A 22,343-nucleotide genomic window follows, 5' to 3' on the forward strand; every position below is an offset into this window, starting at 1 on the left:
ATAGCCCTCCAGGCTCCTCTGTCCATGGAATTTTCCAGGCAAGAATACTGGCGTGGGTTGCCATTTCCTACTCCAGGGGATCTTCCCCACCCAGGGATCGAACCTGGGTCTCTTGCGTCTTCTGCAATGACGGGCAGATTCTGTACTGCAGTATACTTGACATTCAATAAACTGGAGTACATCCACAATGTTTTGCAACCATCACCACTATCCAGTTCCAGAACTTTTTCATCACCGCAGAAGGAAAATCCATACCTGTTAAGCAGTCAGTCTCTACTTCCTCCCCTGTTCCAGCCCCTGGAAGCCACTAACCTGTTTCTGCCTCTGTGGATTTGCCTTTTGGAATATTTCATACCAGTTGACTTATACAATGTATATCTGGCTTCTTTTACTTACAGTGTTTTCAGGATTCATCCATTTGTAGCATGAATCATTACTTCATTCCTTTTTGTGGCTGAGTAATATTCCCCTGAATGGATATATCATAGTTTACTTATTCATTATCAGCGTATGGACATTTGGGTAGTTTCCACCTTTTGGTTTGTGAGTAGTGAAGTTACAAGGAACTTCCAAACTGTTTTCCACAGTAGCTGCACCATTTAACATTCCCGCTAGCAATGTTTGAGGATTCCAGTTTCTCCACATGCTCACCAACACTTGTTGTTTTCTGTGTTTTTGTTTTTACAGCCACCCCAGTGGTCATGAAGTGGTGTCTTTTTGTGGTGTTGATTTGCATTTCACTAATGACTAATAATGATGAGCATCTTTTCATGGACTTAGTGACCACTTCGAGATTTTCTTTGGAGAAAACTCTGTTCAAGGACTTGATTCTCCTTTGCATTAACTTTTCTATCACCAGCATCTTTCGAGTGAATAAGAGTAGGGTTTTTTTTTAATATATATTTATTTATCTATGTATTTATTTGGCTGTGTCAGTCTTAGTTGAAGCATACGGGCTCTCTAGTTGTGGTGCGTGGGCTTAGTTGCCCTGCGGTATATGGGATCTTAGTTCCCTGACCAGGGATCCAGCACGAGCTCCCAGAATCGGAAGGCAGATTCCTAACCACTGAACCACCAGGGAAGTCCCAAGAGTACTTACTTTTATAAGACTTGGTTTGTATAGTATGTTCCTTCTCAAACCCTCATTCTGTTGTTTGGCTTCTTTTTTTTTTTTTTTACGTTTTCTCTTTTCGGCTTCTGCTGCATCTCCCAGAAGCCTCGTTGTCTAGCTTTGAAATATTTAACATTCTACCTATTCTAGTTATCTGAAGGCCTGGTCTGTTCGTTCAGCAATATTTGTAGGCTGTTGGGGCATCTGCCATGTTCTGGTCACTGAACTGTCCCTGGAGATACAAACCTGCCACTCCTCAGACGCTTCTGTTTTAGATGTTTGCAGATTATATTTTATTTTACTTCCTTTTTCTCATTTGTTCCAAAAACTGTTACAATTAATTTTTATTGGAGTACAGTTGCTCTACAACATTGCGTTAGTTTCTGCTGTAATTTTTTTTTTAAATCAATTAATAGTGCCTGGCACCGGGAAAAAGAACAGTACTTAACTCTCTCCACCAAAGGTTTCAGCACCAAATAGCTGTGTAACCGTCGGGTTCCCCACTTTACCTCTGTGGACCCCAGTTTCCTGGTCTGTGAGCCTGGGGGGAAGGACTAAGTGACTTCTCTGGTGCTCTCAGACCTTGAAACTGGAGATGATACACTCAGGCTTCACCATAGCTCTCCCCTACAAACCTAATTCTCTGAGTGTCTGTAAAATAGCTCTTTTTGTATAGTGAGCCTGGGGGGAAGGACTAAGTGACTTCTCTGGTGCTCTCAGACCTTGAAACTGGAGATGATACACTCAGGCTTCACCATAGCTCTCCCCTACAAACCTAATTCTCTGAGTGTCTGTAAAATAGCTCTTTTTGTATAGCTCACTTCAAGGAATTGTCTTGTGTGGAAAGACAAAAGATGGCTCCGTTCCTGTATACTCAACAGGTGAGTTTGGTCAGTTGCTATTTTCCACAATGGCACATTTGACGTTTTCTGTGAAGATCCCCAGGGTTCGAAGCGCTTTCATGAACTCTCAAGTTCCTTCTGTGCTGGGCATACCTGGGAGTGCAGATAGATGTCAGTGAATATGGTCCCAGCCTTCGAGAAACTTGTTATCTAGTGAGAGTGATGCAGGTGTCAAGTGGGAGTCGATCTCAGAGGCCCATGCGTCTTTTGGAAGCAGAGGTCAGAGGTACCCTGACCTTTCAGGAGTAATGTTGGAGCTAGGCCAACAAGGGCAGGACAGTGGGTTGTCCGAACGGTGAGCCATGGCTTTACTCATCATGCTGAACAGTTCAGCCTTGAGTTTGGGGGCACAAACCATGGACGGGTCATGAGTGGCCAGGTTCTGCAGTAGAGGAGAGGTTTGTACGTACACTGAGGCAGTAACCTGAAGTTGAGCGGGGTGCCAAGGGTTGAGGAAGGGAGGCTAGAAAGATGAAGGAGATAAGATGGTACAGAGAAGGGGATGGTGCTGGAAACGTCTGATATTGAGCAGAAGTTCTGGTGCAGAAGAAGTCTGAAAAGGCATTCCTCTAGAGTGGAAAGCTGAAGCCTAAATCCAGCTCTCTCTGACCTCGGTTTCCTCATGTGATTTGTCCCCCACACGCATCGAGACCCAGTGAATTTGTTGACTGAGCTCCTGCTGAGCTTCACTTCATCAATCAGGTTGTAAAGTGTGTGCAACGTGAATCTGTTGTGTATTTTTTTCCCTCCCTGTTCATTCTTACTGTGAATGAATGTTGTGATTTCAGAGGTATTGTCTGAGGAGAAACATTTATTAAAAAAAAACAAAACAACTCATAGTTCCAACCAGGCATGTAAAAGATCATTTTACACCAGGGCTCCCACACGGAACTCTGAGGAGCCAGGAATTGTGGGCTCATTTTCCTTATAAGCCAGAGACCTGTTTTAAATCCCTTCCACACAATTTGCAGGACGAAGAGAGAGAGTAGCACTGTAACATACACACTACCACATGTAAAATAGACAGCCGGGCAGAATTTGCTCCGTGACTACCTGGAAGGGTGGGATGGGCCAGGAGGTGGGGAGAGGTTCAAGTGGGAGGGGACACGTGTATGCCTATGACTGATTTATGTTGATGTAAGGCTGAAACCAACACAATATTGTAAAGCAATTATCCTCCAATTAAAAAGAAGTTAATTAAAAGGAAAAATATTTTAACATCAACGGGTGCTAAAGCCATACTGCAACGAGAACTGCATCTCAAGAACACTTTCCTTTTTTTACAGTGCTAATTGTCAATTCAGATCCAAAATCGTTAGGTTAACCATGGCTATTCAGCTGTATTTTTGTTCTCACTGATGGTGTTGTTTTCTTATTTATTTATTTATGGCTCCGCCGGGTCTTCCTTGCTGCCCAGGGTTTTCTCTAGTTGCGGAAAGTGGGGGCTACTCTTCATTGCAGCGCTTGGGTTTCGCATTGCAGCGGCCACTTCTGTTGAGGAGCTCAGGCTCTAGGGCACGTAGGCTTCAGTAGGTGCAGCACACGGGGTTAGTTGCTCCGCTGCACCAGGGATCCTCCCAGGCCACAGATTGAACTCATGTCTCCTGCATTTCAAGAAGGATTCTTAACCTCTGAGCCAACAGGGAAGCCCCAGCTATTTCTGACCTACGTCAGTGATTTGATCCACTAACTGTGGGCCAGACATCTGACCCTTCCCTTCTCAAGCTCTGGAAGAATGTTGTCCGAGAACTTGAAAATTCACATAAAAATACAGTGTGTTTAAGACTGTATTCCCTAACTAATTCTCATGTCAGTCTTGTTTTCCAAAGCGGTGGGGAACCTGACAGCTTCAGTAGCCAAGAGGCCTTTGTCAAATTTTGAGTAATTTGAGTAATCATCGAATTCCAGTGCTGATTCATTCAAGGTGCCAAGTTTTTTCCCAGAGAGTTTGATAAGCAGTCCTTGAAATGCTGACATCAGTATCACCTTGACTGTTCATTAGAGTCCTCCAGTTTTTTCAACAAACATTTGGTTGAACACATTTCTTTGTTTTATTTCGTTTTTGTTTTTTTTTTTTTTTAACTGAAGCATTCAGGTGACACTGGTGGTAAAGAATCTGCCTGCCAAGGCAGGAGACAAAGGAAACAAGGGTTTGATCTCTGCTTCGGGAAGATCCTCTGGAGAAGGAAATGGAAACCCACTCCAGTATTCTTTCCTGGAGAGTTCTATGGACAGAGGGCGGGCTACAGTCCATGTGGTTACAAAGAGCCGGACATGCCTGAGCACACACACAAATAGTTGATTTACAATATTGTGTTAGTTTCAGGTGGACAACAAAGTGATTCAGTTATATCTACATACACATATATCTATTCTTTTTCAGATTCTTCTCCCTTATGTTACTACAAAATATTGAGTATAGTTCCCTGTGCTATACAGCAGGTCCTTGCCAATTATCTATTTTATATTTGTTGTTGTTGTTGAGTCACTACATCACGTTAGACTCTTTGCAATCCCATGGACCGTAGCTGGCCAGGCTTCTCTGTCCATGGAATTCTCCAGACAGGAATACTGGAGTGGGTAGCCATTCCCGTCTCCAGAGGATCTTCCCTACCCAGGGACTGAACCCAGGTCTCCTGCTTTGCTTCCCTGATAGCTCAGCTGTTAAAGAATCTGCCTGCAATGCAGGAGACCCCAGTTCGATTCCTGGGTCAGGAAGATCCGCTGGAGAAGGGATAGGCTACCCACTCCAGTATTCTTGGGCTTCCCTAGTGGCTCAGCTGGTAAAGAATCCGCCTGCAATGTGGGAGACCTGGGTTTGATCTCTGAGTTGGGACGATCCCCTGGAGAAGAGAAAGGCTACCCACTCCAGTATTCTGGCCTGAAGAATTCCATGGACTGAATAGTCCATGGGGTCCCAAAGAGTCAGACACAATTGAGCAACTTTCACACACTCCTGTATTGCAGACAGATTTTTTACCACTGAGCCACCGGGGAAGCCTATTTCATATTGGTTATCCCCATTTCTTGAAAAAGTCCTGAAAGCCCCTTATCTTTTCCCCTCTGTTAAAACTGGGGTAGGAGCCTGTGCCCACAGGCCTGGATTTACAGGGAGGGAGTTGAGTGCTTTGTTCCTGGATTGCAGGGGGTGTCCAGAAAGAGTGCGGGCAGGAGGAAGCCTCTGGAGACGCAGGCGCAGGGCTTGCAGAGAGGCTGGAGAAGACAGGGTTCAAAGCTGGACACAGTGGATGGACCCAGCAGGAGGTCCTGCGGGAATTCTGCTCCCCTCCGGTTTGGATTTAAATCTGTTCAACCTGAGATAAGACATGTAAACCAGGTCTTGGCTTCCGGTCTCACCAGGTGTTATAAATACCAGAGCTGGATGAACGTGCTCTCGGTCAGCTTTATTTTTGCTGTGAGGAGGAATGAAAAACTCAGCCAAGAATTTTTTTGAGCTTCTCAGGAGAAAGAAAAAGCATTATAAAGCAATAAGGCATACTTATTATGTCCAAGTAAGAAGTTCGTTTTAGCACCGTGGAGTAGCACACAGTGGCTGCTCTGGTAACATTTGCTGAATAAAGAGGAAGCACACAAGCTTGTTTAACCAAAATAGAACAACTTAAGCTGGGATTTTTCCTTCGATCTTTTTTTTTAATTTGTCAAACAATCCAGAAATGCAGTAGGCATATGTTTAGTTGCTCAGTCGTGTGCAACTCTTTGTGGCCTCTTGGACTTTCAACTTGCTAGGCTCCTCTGCCCATGGGATTTCCCAGGTGAGAATACTGGAGTGGGTTGCCATTCTCTTCTCCAGGGGATCTTCCCGACCCAGGGATTGAACCCAAGTCTCCAGCACTGCAGGTGGATTCTTTCCATTTTTAAAAAATGGGCTAAAAAATATCAAAAATTGAAGTGTCTACTTTTGCAGACATTTCATCAGATGAAGCTAGATTTTCCTCCTGTTGATTCTTTTATGTTTGCTTCTTCCTAGGTCATTACTTTTTGTTATTAGTAACGAAACTCAAATCTGGTTAAATTTGTTTTCTGGTGAAGATTTGTGTTGGGAAGATCTGATTTCTGCCTCCTCTGTTCAGTGGTAGTACACTGGGGTGGAAAGACTGCTCCCCTTGGGGCAGGTTAACCAGCCTACCTGGGTGAGGCCTCTGGTGTGAAAGTGTTTGCTTACATGTAGGTGAATCAATTACTTTCATGTGGCGTATGGCCTTAAGAAAATTAATTACTGCCTCCTACTAATAGTTGAAACTATTCACAATTGAGATGATCTGAAACCAACCTTGTTTTTCTACATTTTTCAGTAAGAGCTTTTTTTTTAATTAAAAAAAAAAAAAAACTCTAGATGAAAGCATGGAGATTCTTCTGGAGAAGTAAAACTGCCAGGCTTTGAAGTGCTTAATTGTCTTTCATACCCTTGAGTGCTAGTTAAGAGTTTAAGGTCCTAAGTTCTTACAGAGGACATTTTCAGAAGTAAGGAAAATACCCAACTCAGAGAAAAAGCAAAACCGTAGGAAAAGGATGCTAAACCACTGACCACGTCAACGATTTAAAACTCCAGACAGAAGTAAGCCTCTGCCTGCAGCTCTCCCAGCAACTACCAGTCTCTGCCTGAGAAAGATTTTCCTTTGATGTTCTGTGCAGGATCTAGTCTTAGTTTGCTAGTTTGCATAGTGAGTATTTTGGGAGGCATTCTTTTCTTTTCAAGGCTTTTGTTTTCTTGACATGGAGAAAGAGCCCACACTAAAGAATAGCTGCTGCTGCTGCTGCTAAGTCGCTTCAGTCGTGTCTGACTCTGTGTGACCCCATAGACGGCAGCCCATCAGGCTCCCCCGTCCCTGGGGTTCTCCAGGCAAGAACACTGGAGTGGGTTGCCATTTCCTTCTCCAATGCATGAAAGTGAAAAGTGAAAGTGAAGTCGCTCAGTTGTGTCCGACTCTTAGCGACCCCATGGACTGCAGCCCACCAGGCTCCTCCATCCATGGGATTTTCCAGGCAAGAGTACTGGAGTGGGGTGCCATTGCCTTCTCCGAAAGAATAGCTACTACATATTTATTTTGCTTCCGCTGTCTGTTTCTGTGGCAGCCCATTTTGAGATTTCGTGTTGGTCCTGGTCACACCTGTGGATGTACACATGGGTGCATGCATCCTGTAACTTGTCACGTGTTAATATCAGGAAGCATTACTGGCTTAGCATTTCCGGTGTTATTGCTGCCAAGCTTCTATCAGATCATCATTCGTGCTTAAAGTTCTCCCCTCCTGCTTCACATTTGTCCTTGATTGAAATCTCTAGGTTGACTGGGAGTAATTTCTCCTAAATTTCAAGGCTTTGGTCTCTGAATATGACAGAGGAATAAAGGGTGATTACCGCAACGAGGTTAACGTGTCTGAAATGATTCTTACACGTTTAACTTTTCCTTTAGGTCAAAGGTCCATTTTAAGGATACCCTAATGGTTTTAGAGTTTTAAAATATAAATTCTGTGTTCATATCAGTACTATTTACAATAGCCAAGACATGGAAGCAACCCAGGTACTCATCAGGGAATGAGTGCATTAAGAAGATGTGATGTATATACAATATAATATTACTCAGCCACAAAAAAAGAATGAAATGCTGCCATTTGCAGCACTGTAGATGGATATAGAGAGTTTTGCCTAGTGAAATAAGACAAATACTACATATTGCTTATACATGGAATCTAAAAAATAATACAAATGCATATAAATACAGAAACAGACTCACAGACATAGAAAACAAACTTATGGTTATCAAAGGTGGGGGCAGGGACAAATTAGGGGTATGAGATTAATAGACACAAACTATTATAGGATATAGTGTGTAGCACAGGGAATTATAGCCATTATTTTATAATAACCTATATGGAATTCTCCAGGCCAGAATACTGGAGTGGGTAGCCATTCCCTTCTCCAGGAGATCCTCCCAACCCAGGGATTGAACCCAGGTCTCCCGCATTGCAGGCAGATTCTTTACCAGCTGAGCTATCAAGGAAGCCCTTAATAACCTATAATGGAATATAATTTGCACAAAATACTGAATCACTATTCTGTACACCTGAAGCTAACACAATACTGTAAAGCAACTATACTTCCATAAAAAATTGTAAAATAAAATATAAATTTTGCTTATATAATGAATGCTAAGTCAATAGTTTGGGACTAATATTTCCAAAATCCCTGGCTATAGTTTAAAAAGAGAGAGAGGAAAATAAAAATAAAAAGAGAGAGAGGGAGCTTTGCCCGCAAGTCTAGTCTAACTGAGGAAGAAGAATTACATGCATAATGACATCTGATGTGTGAGTTGTATCCAAGGGACAAAGGTGGCGTTGCATGGTTAACAAGTAGTGGGAGATGAGCAGTCGGCGGGAGGAGCAGGTGGAGAGTGGGGTGACTAGCAACTTCCAGAAGGAAGGAAGGGTGGATGAGGCTTGCCATCGTTTCTGAGCCAGGCTCTGAAGATGGGGAGGAGAGTGACAGGAGGCAATCCAAACGTGGCTCAGAGTGTTAGGGAGACCAGGCTGGATAAAAGGGTTCGTATCGTGGAAAACAGGTTTGAAGAGATAAAGTTAGGCCGATTCCAGAGATACTTGAAAGCCCTGGGTCTTGCAGGTCAGCTCTTTGGCAGGATTGGTTAGGAAAACGAAAACTGCCAACTTTGACAGGCCTGTGGTCCCAAAAGGAATCCAGGATTTCAGAAAGGTTTATTAGGTCCGTGCAACTCACTGGTGAATGTTGCATTGAGTCTTTGTTTTATTTTTAACAAAGTTTTGAGAGCATAAAACTTGGAGGAAAATGAATTTCAGGACCCCAAAAGTACTTTGGCCAACCTGCCAGGTCAGTTCTGTATGTTTGTGTCTAAATGTGCATTTTTGGTACCTTGGGGGGTGATTGGGGGGGGCGTGCAGAAACTGTCCTTTATGTGTGAAATGGGAGACAGGATGGAGCTGTGTTGCACTATCAGATGTGTTGTGATAACCAGAGCATAATAGTTTCTGTGGAGTTCGTCTGTAAATTACTAGGGGGAGAAATGAGATGATTATTTATAGCCTAAGAATTCTATTGAAGCCCTAACTAAGTTGCATAGTAGAAAAGAAAGAATATCAGGACTCTGTTTCCTTTTAATTTATGGACTGGGCTAATAAAACAATACAAAAGAGTCTTGATATCAATCACAGCTTCATCTTGTAGGTTGTTTCTCATTATAAAACTCACTTTTGTTACTGCACATCACCGCCGTAAAACTAGGAATGAGCACAGAAACAGAAACTATAGGAAACCATAAAATACGATTCCTCTCATCTTTATTTGAGTAACTCAGAGCGTGTTAGGACAGGTGAAGATTGTTAAGAAGTGCCAGCATTGGGATGACCCTGGTCCAGCAGCTAAGACTCCATGCTCCATGCAGGGGGTCCGGGTTTGATCCCTGGTCAGGGAACTAGATCCCACATTCCACCACTAAAGATGCCGCGTGCTGCAACTAAGACTCGGTGCAGCCAAAATAAAAATACTAAAAAAAAAACCTGCCAGCACTAAGGCTAATAATGTCTCTTGTGTATATTCAGATTATATTATCTCAGAGTGTATACCTTCCATGTAATATGACTCTTATCTTTACTTGCACCCACTGCTTAACCAGAGGAAAAGCCCATACCTGGTAATGATCTACGGTGACTCAGAAACAGTTTCCACTGTGAAGCTTCTGCATTTTTAATGTCCCTGAAGGTCAAGAAGAACTTATCTTTTTGGAAGCAGCTTGGCTGTTAAATCATTATATTGGGATTTCTCAGGATATAGTCTTCAAGGTAATTTCTATCTTCAGATTGTTTTTCTAGGTTTGGGAACAAAACTTCCCAATGTTCCTGTGAGTGTAGAATGAGATGATGAAAGAGTGGGATGTGGGTTTGCACATGGATCCGGCCTGCCCTGGGAAGTGGGGGTGTTTTTAAGGAGCTCATTTCTCCCCCTTTTCCCAGCGGAGGCTGTGCTTCTGCCGACTGTACCTCGGCTCTGGAAGTTTACAGTGGGGTCTGGACAGGAGTTGGGGTCTCTAAGCCTGGATCACAGTCCAGGGGTTCAGAGCCCCAAGACCCAACCCAGATCTTTTGTGAAGAGTTTGCCTTGGCAGCGAGTCGGAGCGGTTCTCATTTTAGAGTTGTCACACAGTTGTGCTAAGCAAAATTAGTTCCACATCACTTGGTTAAGGAGGATCATTTTCCCCTTCATGTTCGGAACTGCAAAGACAATAATCACCCTTGTGATTCCGTTTAGCTTGTCTGCAGGGAATCTTAAGTCTCAGAAGAAGTTGATCCCCTCCCCCCACCCCAGGGGACAAAGCCTAGTAGTTGAATGGAAGGGAACTCATCTGTTTGTTCCAGTTTAGATTCTTTAGTAAACTGGGTCTGGTCAGCCTTTGCCTGGCTAATTTCGAGCTAAGTTGTGATCCAAGAAAAGTTTAAATTCAGGGTTTCTCCCTCCAAGTAAAGCCAGGCTGTCTTCAGCGTTTCCTTTCTAGACTGTCCCCAGGTTTCTTGACTGTGGATGTCTCCTTTGCTTCTCTCACTAAATCCAAACTCATCTGTCCTGTATCACCTCCTGAGCCACTGAGCCTTGCAGAGTTTCCCGAGTTTCCCAGGAAAAGTCATTGTTCCTCAAATCTCTAGGGACCCTGGTCAAAGAACTAACATCCCACATGCCATGTGCCAGCTAAGCCTGAGTGCCACAACTGGAGAAGCCTGTGTGCACGGCAAAAAGCCCGAGCACCGCAATGAAGACCCCCCCGCCGCCGTGAAGACCACCCAAAATTTTTTTTAAAGTTTTTTAATTAAACAAAACAAAATTCATGCCCTGCTTTGCTCAGGTCTGCTCCTCGTACATCTAGTTGCACTTCCTCCCTTTTCCAGCCCATTTGGCATTGTGCTTTAGCCCAGTTCAGCGCTTCACCTCAACCACTCACCACTTTTCAAACAAGTCATGTATTTCCATAGCTTTGCTTACTCTATGTTTCGAATGCCTAGCACGGTTTGCTTCATTAGCAGTCTCCTGAAATCTCAAACATCTCTTAGTGCTGGCCTTTCTGAAAGTCCCTGAGCCCTCCCAGGGAGTGTGGCCACCTTCCCCTTGATTCCCGTGTGCCATGTCATGGCGCTGAACACAGCGATGCATCCGTCCTCTGTTACAGTTGGCACCACGTGGCAGAGTTACTTGTGGAACATGATAAAAATGCACACGCTCAGGTGTTACCCCCGAAGATGTATTCAGTAGGTCTGGGTCTGACCCGTTGCTAGATTAAGGACCAATACCCTGACCAAGTTCCCCTGAGGAGGAGATGCTTCTTATTCACCTGCCTGTTTTTTTCTAGCACCTGGCATCTGCTCCTTGTGAAGTAGGAGAATGGTAAACATCAGAAGAATATGCTGAGATTAGAGAGGAAGTTGGATTGCAAAGGGAAGCAAGGAGTGATGGGTAGGCGTGCGTGCTAAGTCGATTCAGTTGTATCCAACTATTTGGGACCTTATGGATTGTAGCCCACCAGGCTCCTCTGCCCATGGAATTCTCCAGGCAAGAATACTGGAGTGGGTAGCCATTCCCTTCTCCAGAAGACCTTCTCAACCCAGGGATCGAATCCAGGTCTCCTGCATTACAGGCAGATTCCTTACCGTCTGAGCCACCAGGGAAGCCCAGTGGGTAGGACGAACTTTGATTCTGCAGCCTGGCGGTGGAGGGGGGGGTGATTGCTTTTAGGAGAAGGGTGACATCACAGTGGTGTTTCAAGATTGATCCAGCAGGATGGTCAAGAGTGGAAAAGGTGAAGAGCAAAGTCAAATGTGGTAAAATGTGGTCCTGTACTCGGGAGGGGGCCCAGAAAGGAAGTGGAACCAGCTGACATTGTGCAGGAAGAATCAACAGGGCCGAGCAGCTGGCTGGCTGTGAGCGGCAGGGACAGGGAGGAGCCAGTGATGTCCCCACGGCTGTTTGTGTGACGAGGCTGAAAGCTGCTGTGCCTGAGATGGGTCTTTGACAAGATGACTCAGCTCTAGGGTTTGGTGAATGATGGAAAGACCCAGATCCTTGGATTGCTTTGTAGACCTGACTGTGGCCAGTTGGAACTCTGATGGAAGGGGATGATGGTGGAAGGAGGGCCGGCTACCTTCCATCCAGGCCATTCTGGGTCTTTCTGGAACGTACAGGGGAGGGGTGGGTGGGAAGCCACCTTCCTCTCTGGCTCCCATGCGCTTGCTGGGCGTGCACTGGCCTCACCAGCCACAGCCCCATCAGCTCCACCAGCACTGTCAGCTCCGAGGGCCACGACTGGCCGCTCTCGGCACATGGAGATTTACCAAGACTGTGGATCACTTGCAACCTTGTCCCGATAAACTGGACCTCACCAGAAAAGGAAACTCCTAGTAAATGCTGAGAAACAAACACAGGAAGCCTAACAAATGAACAGAGAACGTGCACACACGGCTGTGGGTCCCTCCGTGGTATTAACCTGTGACGCCTCCTGCTCTGCTTCCCGGGGAGAAGGCGGTTTTCATCTCTGGGGCCCTCTTACCAACCCTGGTCTCCCTTTGTATAATGCGCACATTTGCAGCCATAAAATGTGAGGCCTTGATTGGGCGAGGAGATGAGACATTGAGAGGTGGTCATGAACTCACAGACCCTTAGCTTCTGGCCACTCTGTCAGATGGGTCTGCTCCCGCTTCTTTATCTCTGGCTGTCCCCTTGACGGGGCAGACCCATACTCCTCTCGCTCAGAAATCCGTCCCCCTCCATGGCTCTCCTGGGGAATTCTATATTTTTGGCTTCTGGAGAATGAGGACCAGGAGCAGCCCCTGGTTCTTGATTCCTTAAGAGATGAAAGAAGATTGACTGTGTGAGCCTGTGAAGGGTATTGACCCAAGGTCTCCACTTTCTCCCCCACAACCTCTGGCTTCTGAAGAATTCTGATTAGTTTCCTCATCTTCTTTCAAGGGAATTGTTTGTAGAAGTCTAAGCACTGCAGTTTTACAGTATCAGAATAACTTTTAAACTGCGGGTGTGCACGCGTGCTCAGTCATGTCTGACTTTTTGCAACCCCACGGACTGTAGCCCACCTGGCTCCTCTGCTAATGGGATTCTCCAGGCAAGAATACTGGAGTGGGTTGCCATTTCCTCCTCCATGGGATCTTCCGACCCAGGGATCGAACCCATGCCTCCTGCATCAATCGGCAGGCCGATGGTTTACCGCTGAGCCATCGGAGAAGCACAGGAGAAAGGCTTGCTCTCGGATGGTGTGGTCAGTTACTGCCCCCGCCCCACGGGCTGCACTCTGCGCAGACCCCAAGCCAAGTCTGCCGAGGGACTTGGCAGGATAAGCCAGGTCCTGTCCCACCCCGCACACAGCCCCCGGGTCCCTCACTGGAGGTGAATCAGTACCTCATCTCCTGCCTTTCCTCTGGCTGTTGAGGGGACGCCTCACTGCCCGGCTCCCTTTCTGTGAGTCCTGATGACTTAGTTCGGGATGAGGCAGTGCTGAGTCAAGGGGTAGGAATCTGCAGGGCAGAAGGAATCTGAGAATGCCTGTCCCAGTTCCCACGTGACCCCAGGATGCAGCTGTGACGCCTCTGTCTGCCTTCACCTAGCTCTGTCACCGGCCACTGCCATTCACACACTGAGTGTGTCTGCTGTGTGTGTGTGTGTGCATGCTCAACTCACAGCAGGCACTTAATTCATTAGAGTGATACTCTTGGGAGTTTCACCACCGATACCTGAACATCTGAGTCGCATTTTATTGGCTGTGTGGACAGTTCAGGCTTTCTTATTATTTATTTGTTTAGGCTTTTTCTTCTTTTTAAAAACTTATGTGTCTAGGCTTTCTTATTGTTAAGTTGCAAAACTTTTAACATTTTCTCAAGTCTTTTTTTTTTTTAAATCATTTGGCATAATAGTGACTTACAAAAGGGTATATATGCTCAGAATTTTCTGTTCCCTAGCCTCGCTCCTAAATTGCCATTTGACTAGTGCTGATTGACCTGGGAAATAAAGAGAAATGAGGGTGAAGAATAATTTCTTTTTTAATCTGTTCTAACGTCTCGGGATTTCTATGAGATTGCTCAGCAATTCTGGACGTCTTAAATGACAGGGTCCACCTAACGGTGTTCAATACTGATTAAGTTTTCTCTGAGAATAATACGTGCATTGGGACTTCCCTGATGGTCCAGTGGCTGAGACCATGCTGCCAACGCTGGGGGCCCGGGTTCAATCGCTGGTCGGGGAACTGGATCCCACATGACGCAACTAAGAGTTCCCACGCCACAACTAAAGATGCCACCGTGAAGACGGAAGATCCCAAGTGCTGCAGCCGAAGCAAGAAAGAATAGAAGTAATGTACACACTAGTGCCTGTACATAACCCAGATAGTACCTAGGGCTGTTTTAGCTCATGGCCCCCTCAGGAATCTTCAGGGGCTTGTAAGGCCTCCCAGCGGCGCCTTCCGTCTAGGGAGGGAAGAACACCCGTGTCTTCACTTGCTGTAACGTCAGGTCACGTGTAACACAGGCAGTGTCTTCCCGTATTCCCCGCTAGGTTTCTTTGGTCTTCTAGACAGTTTTGTTTAACTCGACTGTCTATTGTTCAGGGGCTGAACTGAATTTCCTGCTGGAACAGCCGAGGACTGTACAAGACTAAGGGGCTTGGGTTAGGGGGTGGGGACAGTTTCACTGTCTTTGTCTCTGAAAGTGAAAATGTGAGCTTCCTGACGGTATTAACTAACTGATGGGGCCTTAGCATCTTATGTAGAAATTGCAGTAGCATCATGGCCTCCAAAGTCTAGGATCTCCCAAGTGTCAGTCTTCTGTTAGCAATTCATTAGGTCTTGTCACTCCCCCTAAACTCTGAACTGTAATGAAGCTGGAAAGGAACCATAATGTTGTGGTGTCTGAGGCAGAAAAGGCTAGAATTTATGAGCAGCACGGGGAAGCCAGAACCTGAACGTGACGGAGCGTGCGGAGCATGGAAGTACAGACCCAGAGAGCAGAGGACTGTGTCAGAATATGATTTCATCAGAGTTTCAGCACCAAAACAATTTTTAGTACACCCATCTTCCCTTAAAAATAATTCTTACTATGAGCATTCCCTGACACTCCAGTGGTTAGAACTCGGTGCCTTCACTGCCGTGGGCCCAGGTTCACTAAGATCCCACATGCTGTGCAGCCAGAAAAAAAATCTTATTACTATTCAGCCATAAAGAATAAAATAATGCCATTTTCAGGAACATGGATGGACCTCAAGATTTCATACTAAGTAAAGTAAGTCAGACAGGGAAAGACAAATATCATATGATATCACCTATATGTGGAATCTATATATGAACTTATCTACAAAATAGAAACAGAGTCACTGACATAGAGCACAGACTTGGGGTTGCCAAGGGGGAGGGGGCAGGGGAGGGGAGGACTGAGAGTTTGGAATTAGCAAATGGAAACTATTATCTAAGATAGCTAACAACAAGATCATGCTGTTTAGCATAGGGAACTATATTCAATATCCTGTGATAAAAATGTAATGGAAAAGAATGTAAACAAGCATGTATATATATATATATACACACATATATATATATATAAGACTGAATCACTTTGCTATACAGCAGAAATTACAACATTGTAAGTCAACTGTACTTCAATAAAAACAATCCTTACATCTTCATAATGAAGAAGGAGATAAAGGAGAACTGGAAATGAGCATCACCAAACAAGCTGACCCTGGGGGGTCGTACTTGTCTTAACAGTGGAAGCTGTAGACCAGCTGACTTTAACTCTCAATGCCCATGTGTCTTGCGGGGGGCGAGGCCTTCACCATCTGTGCTGACTAACCCTTGTCACCTTGTGCTTACTCCCCCAGGGGTGACCACCACCTGGGCATGGGACACTGGCCCCTTCCCCACTTCCTGTGAGTGAGCCAGCGGCTGGGGTTACTGTGGGGATGCCTGTCCATCACCGGAAGTCAGACTCTTGGGAGATGGACCCTGATTCATCACCCGGCTGCAGGCTCGGTGACCTGAGCAGAGGGAGCAGTTTGGAGAGTCAGGCCAGCAGCTCCCGTTCCAGAAGCCTCACTCTGGTGAGTGACTGTTTCTCTGGTGCTCTGTGTGCTTGAATGTTGGCTGACTTCGCCCCCCTCTCAGGAGTATGTTACAGCATCCTTTTGAGGTAACTGGCCTGATGTTTTGGAATATTTTCTCTCTGAAGTGGCATTTTGATGTTAATTATCTTAAGTTTTGCACACATGCAGAGCAGAGAATTGGCTGCTGCAACCCAGAGCACACGTACCTGAAGGCGGCCACCAGTCCAGCCCGGATACCTGCCTTTACGGTCCAGTGACTGGAAGATGGGAAACACCTCACAAGATAAATCAAATTCACTTTAAAACAGATGTTTAACTCCTTTACAAGTATAAATGCTTCCATATCCCTTTCTCTTAGCATCCAGACTTTTAAATGAGCATCAACAAGCTTTGGCCACTTGAGTGAAAAAAAAAGAAAAAAGTCTTTAAAGTTAAGAAATGACCTTTTGGCCCTCCCCACCCCTCAGGGTTAGGGAGGGAGACCTTCATATTCATAGAGGGAAGGACAGGAGAAAGTTCATCTTGAATCTTAATAATAATGGTCCATTGTTCTTCTCAGCCTGCCTTCTAATGGGAGCATGAATTTCCTTCAGATACATGGAGCCCTGAAATTAACCTCAGCTGTGCTGAACATACCCACTGCAGTATCCTTGCCTGGAGAATTCCATGGACAGAGGAGCCTGGTTGGGCTACAGTCCTTGGGGTCGCAAAGAGTTGGACACAGCTGAGCGACTGATACTTTCACATGCTAAACATGGGGACTTACCTGGTGGTTCAGATGGTAAAGAATCTGCCTGCAATGCAGGAGACCTAGGTTTGATCCCAGGTTGGGAAGATACCCTGGAGCAGGGAATGGCTACCCATTCAAGTATTCTTGGATAATCCCTGGAGAATCCCATGGACTAAGGAGCTGGTGGGCTACAAGTTCATGGGTTCACAAAGAGTCAGACATGACTAAGTGACTAACACTTTCACTTTTCATGCTGAGCATAAGAAAGAAATAGACAGAGGGCAGTTAATAGTAATAATAATAGAATCTTATAGACTCCTACTCGGAAAAAAAAAGAAATTTTTTTCAACCACCCTGCTAAGTATGTAATAAATTTTATTTGATTGATTCACCAAAGGAAAAATATGTTACAAATTACTCTCTGAATATCTGAGAACCTATAAATCCTTAAGTATGGAGAATTGGGGACTAATTTTTTAACTTAAAAAATGTATATGTTAAAAGACATGTTGAGACTTCCCTGGTGGCTCAGCGGTAGAGAATCCCCCCTGCCAGTGCGGGGGGACGCAGGCTCAGTCCCTGGTCCGGGAAGATCCCACATGCCGCGCGGGGCAACTAAGCAACTAGTGACGCCCACGCACCCGAGACCTGTGCTTCGGAACAAGAGAAGCCACCTCGGTGAGAAGGCCAGGCACCGAGAGGAAGAGTAGCCTCTGCTCACCACAACCAGAGAAAGGCCACGCAGCCACGAAGACCCAGCACAGCCAAAAACGGGCAACTTGTTTTTTAAAAAGACACATTCAAAGACTGGGTAGAGAAGACATACAGATTAATACTCCAGCCATTGGTAGAATCTGTTCTCCAAAGCGCAGCTCGGAAACAGCCCTGCCCTGATGTGAATGTGGTGTGGCTAACTGAGGAACACAGTCTGAAGGCTGCCCTGTGAGCCTGCGGGGAATAAAGCTTCAAATGGTCGTCAGATGACCTCTCTCTCTGAGGAAATAGGTGTAGTGTATATTATGTCAGTGTTTGAATTATTTTTGTGTCTTTCACATTCATTGTCTTGTTGAACTTGAGGCGGATCTCTTAGCATCCTTTCTTCCATGGCCCCTTTTGCTAGAAAGTCAAAATAATCCCTTCTGTCTCCTCCTGGGAGAGGCCATGACCCCAGGTGTGTCTAGTGCTCTGAATTTGGGGCCGGCAAGTTGCTACTTTTCCACCTCTGTGGTAGTCCTGCGGGGTCCCCTCTTCACGTGAGGCGTAACGCCCCCTCCCACCACATCCCCTGTGGTGGCTCACACTCATACACTCAAAGACAGACAGGGCTTGAGGGAAACCTGTCCACGGAGGACGCTTTCTGTCTCTTCTGTGTGTGTGATTTTTTGCGTGCATGTGTGCTAAGTTGCTTCAGTCGTGTCCGATTCTTTGTGACCCCATGGACTGTACTACAGCCCACCAGGCTCCTCCGTCCATGGGATTCTCCAGGCAAGAAGACTGGAGTGGGTTGCCATGCCCTTATCCAGAGGATCTTTCTGACCCAGAGATTGAACTCGTTTCTTTTATGTCTCCTGCACTGGCAGGCAGGTTCTTTACTACGCTTGGCTCCACTGTGGAACCTACCCCATCACACATGGGGAGCCCGTGTGTGATTTCTCCCTTGGCTCTGATCTACGCTTGGCTCCACTGTGGAACCTGCGTCTCCCAGCACCGAGGCCCACAAACGCCTTCCAGCACAGGCAGCTCAGAGCTGTAAGGCTGTGCTCACCCTGCTCACCTTGACCCCCTGGGGTTTACAAATGTAAGAGATCTACAGTCTTTCTCGTCTTTGAACCGAAAGGTATTTCTAATATTTTACCATAAATACATCCATGATAACAGTTTCACCATAAACCATTTCTCCCTGTGTCTGGAGCTGAAACTTAACAGACCTCCTTTCAAAGAAGAGCTTTGGTCTCTGAAGATGACTCCCTGGGTCTAACGTGGGTGATTTCTCCCTTTGCTCAGACACTGAAACACGTTCTCGGAGGTGAGGGTGCCGGTGGAGCCTGCGCTCTGGTGGCTGTGGTCCATCCTGACACAATAGGCTGCAGGTTTGCTCCCCGGGGCAGCAGATCCTGAGATGGAGGTCCCAGTGCAGGAAACTTCTTAGGCCCGTTCCTGGGCTCAGCATCTGGAAGGAAGAGGAAGCAGGACTTGGGCAGAGAGAGAAGCTGTGATGCAGGCCCAGCGAAGGCCTCAGCTAATCCTCAGGAAGCCCTGGTGCCGGGAGGCCCTCCAGCAGTCTCGCAGTGGGCTGAGCATGGAGCCTGGACGCCCACTACTCAGCCATCAGCCCTGGGTGGGGACACCCCTGGAGGGAGGCACAACCTTGACAGGACAGTTCCCAAGGGGACTGCCAACTGAGGGCCGCCTACCAGCAGCATGCCCAACAGATGGGGGACGAGTCCTTCATCCCCAGGGCGCATCACACTCTCGGCCATGAAGGTGTAGGAGGAAAGGAACAGAGCCTTTCAGAGGGACCAGTGTCACCAGAGCAGCAATAAGATGTTTGAATCAGAAGCAAAACTGTGAAATGAACCTGGGGAGTTTGCAAGAGACCACCATGTAAATAAAGCTCTTTATGCAGTGTCCATCTAGGCAGGTGGGGCTTTCATACCCTCTTCTGTCAGATTTGGAGGACGTGTGTGATGCTGACTCTGTCAGGACGTTAGACCCAGGGAGTCATCTTCAGAGACCAAAGCTCTTCTTTGAAAGGAGGTCTGTTAAGTTTCAGCTCCAGTCACAGGGAGAAATGGTTTATTGTGAAACTGTTATCATGGATGTATTTATGGTAAAATATTAGAAATACCTTTCGGTTCAAAGACGAGAAAGACTGTAGATCTCTTACATTTGTAAACCCCAGGGGGTCAAGGTGAGCAGGTGAGCACAGCCTTACAGCTCTGAGCTGCCTGTGCTGGGAGGCGTTTGTGGGCCGGTGCTGGGGGACGTGGGTTCCACAGTGGAGCCAAGCGTAGATCAGAAGGCCATTCCCCAAGGTGTTTATAATTCCTCTTAAGCCCTCCAAGAAATCTGTATGCATTTTTCCAGTTGCTTTCTTCCTTACTGATGCTACTCAGTAGCCTGAAAAGCAGCTCAGAATAGTAATAAACACACGATATTGGAGACATGCCTGGGTTCAAGTTAAATTTGCCTCCCTTTGTAAGCCGGAACAGCTACTTAATCACTTTCTCCATCAGTTCAAAAAGGGGTGGGGGGCTGAGAGGGATAGCGATTTCTTTCTCCAGGGTTACTGTAGAGATGAAATGCCCAGTGTCTAACCGGTGCTTCCTAATTGCTGGTACCAGCTTCTCCAAGTGCCCTGTTAGCCCCGGGTGGAGAATAGCACCACTTCTTTTTGCCTCTTCATCTTGCTTGGGCCCATGCTCTCTCTTCTATCCACCTCTTATCAGTAGCCTTCTGAATGTCTTGCTTTGACCAGTGAAGAAGAGATGGTAAAAGGAGAACTCTCCCTCCTCCCACCCAATGTCTCACCCATTTTGTAATTCCACCCATCTTATTGTGGGGCATCACCTTGAATTTAAATTAAAGAATGCCTGCCCTCTATTCTTTTCTATCTGGTAAAATCTTACAGTAACACTGTGACATATTTGATTCATCTGTATGTTCATCCTTTTATGTAATAGAGAATAGTTGTGGAAACAGCATTACGGAATCTGTACTTTTATGAAGCACGTCATTCAGTTATATTCTTATATTATGTTTGCTTGATTCGGTCCATACCCCACTCATCTACCTGCTTCTCACTGTCTGATGGAGTTTGTGCTCCCATCCCATTCCAGTACTTTCTACCTAGACCAGTGGACTCTTTTTAAGCTTCAAGCATTTTGCTTCATGGAAAAATCACTGGGCCAACTTTAGTTGTCATCTCTTTTTATTTCACAGTTGTGTGTCTTGCTTAGATAGAACTGACACACTGAGAAAATCTGGCATTTGATTTTAAATGGCAACTAGAGTTTCCTAAATGCCTGTGGAACATTTGACTTTGATAAAACACCATATTAGCAGCCAGGTTCCCTTGAATGAGTGGACTGTCTACACCACTACAGAATCTCTAAGTTTTTAAAAAATTTGTTATCCTTATACTCTGCTTTCTAAGAGTCTAAATTTGGGGAGGATCTATATGTTTTTACTCTAAATACTTAGTCTTTTTATGATTTGTCTCTTTAGAATGAGAATCAACCGTAGTAGTTTCTATACTCCCTGTTCTTGATTCTCTGACCTCATAAAAGATTCATCAGCAATAGTGTTTTTAGGCCTCCAGATTGTATGGGATTAAATGCACCCCTTGTAAGAGTCTAAGTAAAAGATAGTCAAGTTCTGGTACTTCCCTGAAGCTCAGACTGCCTTCCCAATGCAGGGGGCCCAGGTTCAATCCCTGGTCAGGAAACTAGATCCTACGTGCTGCAGCTAAGACCCAGGGAGGCTAAATAAATAACTTTTAGAAGGCAGTCTGATTCCAATTTATAGAAGTGGGTATTTCTTTTAAGCAAATGTTATTTTAAGAAGAAGATAAACATTAATGCCTAATGTTAAAGGAGAGTATCGTAAAGCTTTTTAACTCTCGTTGCCTGGAAGAGAACAGATCTTTGTTCTTTAGAACCCTTTCTCCTGACCCAGTACAAGTTAAAAATTGAAAGAGCTGCCTAGGTAGGATTGTTGTGGCTATCCACATGGCTGCGGTTATGACCTAGGCTATTCTAGGAAGGTGAAGTAAATGAACTCTTTATCACTCAAGAGGTTAGTTGTGCTGAACGTCCCTGGTGGTCCAGTGGTGAAGAACCCGCCTGCCAGTGCAGGGGACACGGGTTTGATTCCCTGGTCTAAGAAGATGGCACATGCTGCAGGGCAACTGAGCCCATGGGCCACATCTACTGAGTGGGTGCTCTGGAGCCCGGGAGCCGCAACTTCTGAAGCCCAAACGCTCTAGAGCTTGTGCTCTGCAACGAGAAGCCGCCACAGTGAGAAGGCCAAGCATCACAGCTGGAGAGAAGCCCCCACTCGCCACAACTAGAGAAAGCCTGCGTGCGGCAGCGACGCCCCAGCCCAGCCGGGAAGTCAGCCCTTCAAGTGGCTAGTTGTGGTTGTGTCCATGTGTTATTTTCTTTGTAAAGAATTCTTCCTCTGAACACTTTCTAGCAGAATGTACAGCTAGAACTAGAACAAGTTGACCAAATCGTTGTACACTTGACTAAGAGGATCTCTTTTTCCTCTGAAATGTAAGGACAGCTTCAGTACAATACAAAGTTGTGGTGGTGGTTCTGGAACTTACAGCCTCGAGAGGTGATGGGATTCAAAACAAAAGGTTCAGGAAGGATTTGGAGACATTCATAAATGACAGCTCTTCGGGGTGACAAAGGAAGCTTTGGGTGTAGGTGACCTATATTCCTAATCTCTTAAGGAGAGTATCTC

General features: G+C 45.8%; 1 protein-coding gene across 3 annotated transcripts in view; it reads left to right on the forward strand.

Annotated features, from left to right (window-relative positions):
- The window catches only part of PROSER2 (proline and serine rich 2), a 42,884-nt gene that overhangs the window by 3,737 nt on the left and 16,804 nt on the right, over positions 1-22,343 (forward strand). The window contains exons 1-2 of one of the 3 annotated variants that reach the window (XM_086334909.1): positions 9,450-9,843; positions 15,923-16,141. In XM_086334909.1, the coding sequence (XP_086191035.1) occupies positions 16,004-16,141 (138 nt within the window). In that variant the 5' untranslated portion in view covers positions 9,450-9,843; positions 15,923-16,003. Of the gene's footprint in view, positions 1-9,449; positions 9,844-15,922; positions 16,231-22,343 lie in introns of those variants that run through there. The other 2 variants (XM_086334910.1, XM_086334908.1) reach the window with 2 other exon arrangements.

The sequence above is a fragment of the Bos grunniens genome, chromosome 13 (genome assembly GCF_055505025.1).
Source record: "Bos grunniens cultivar Pamir isolate PY7600 chromosome 13, Bosgru_T2T1.0, whole genome shotgun sequence".
NCBI lineage: Eukaryota > Metazoa > Chordata > Mammalia > Artiodactyla > Bovidae > Bos > Bos grunniens.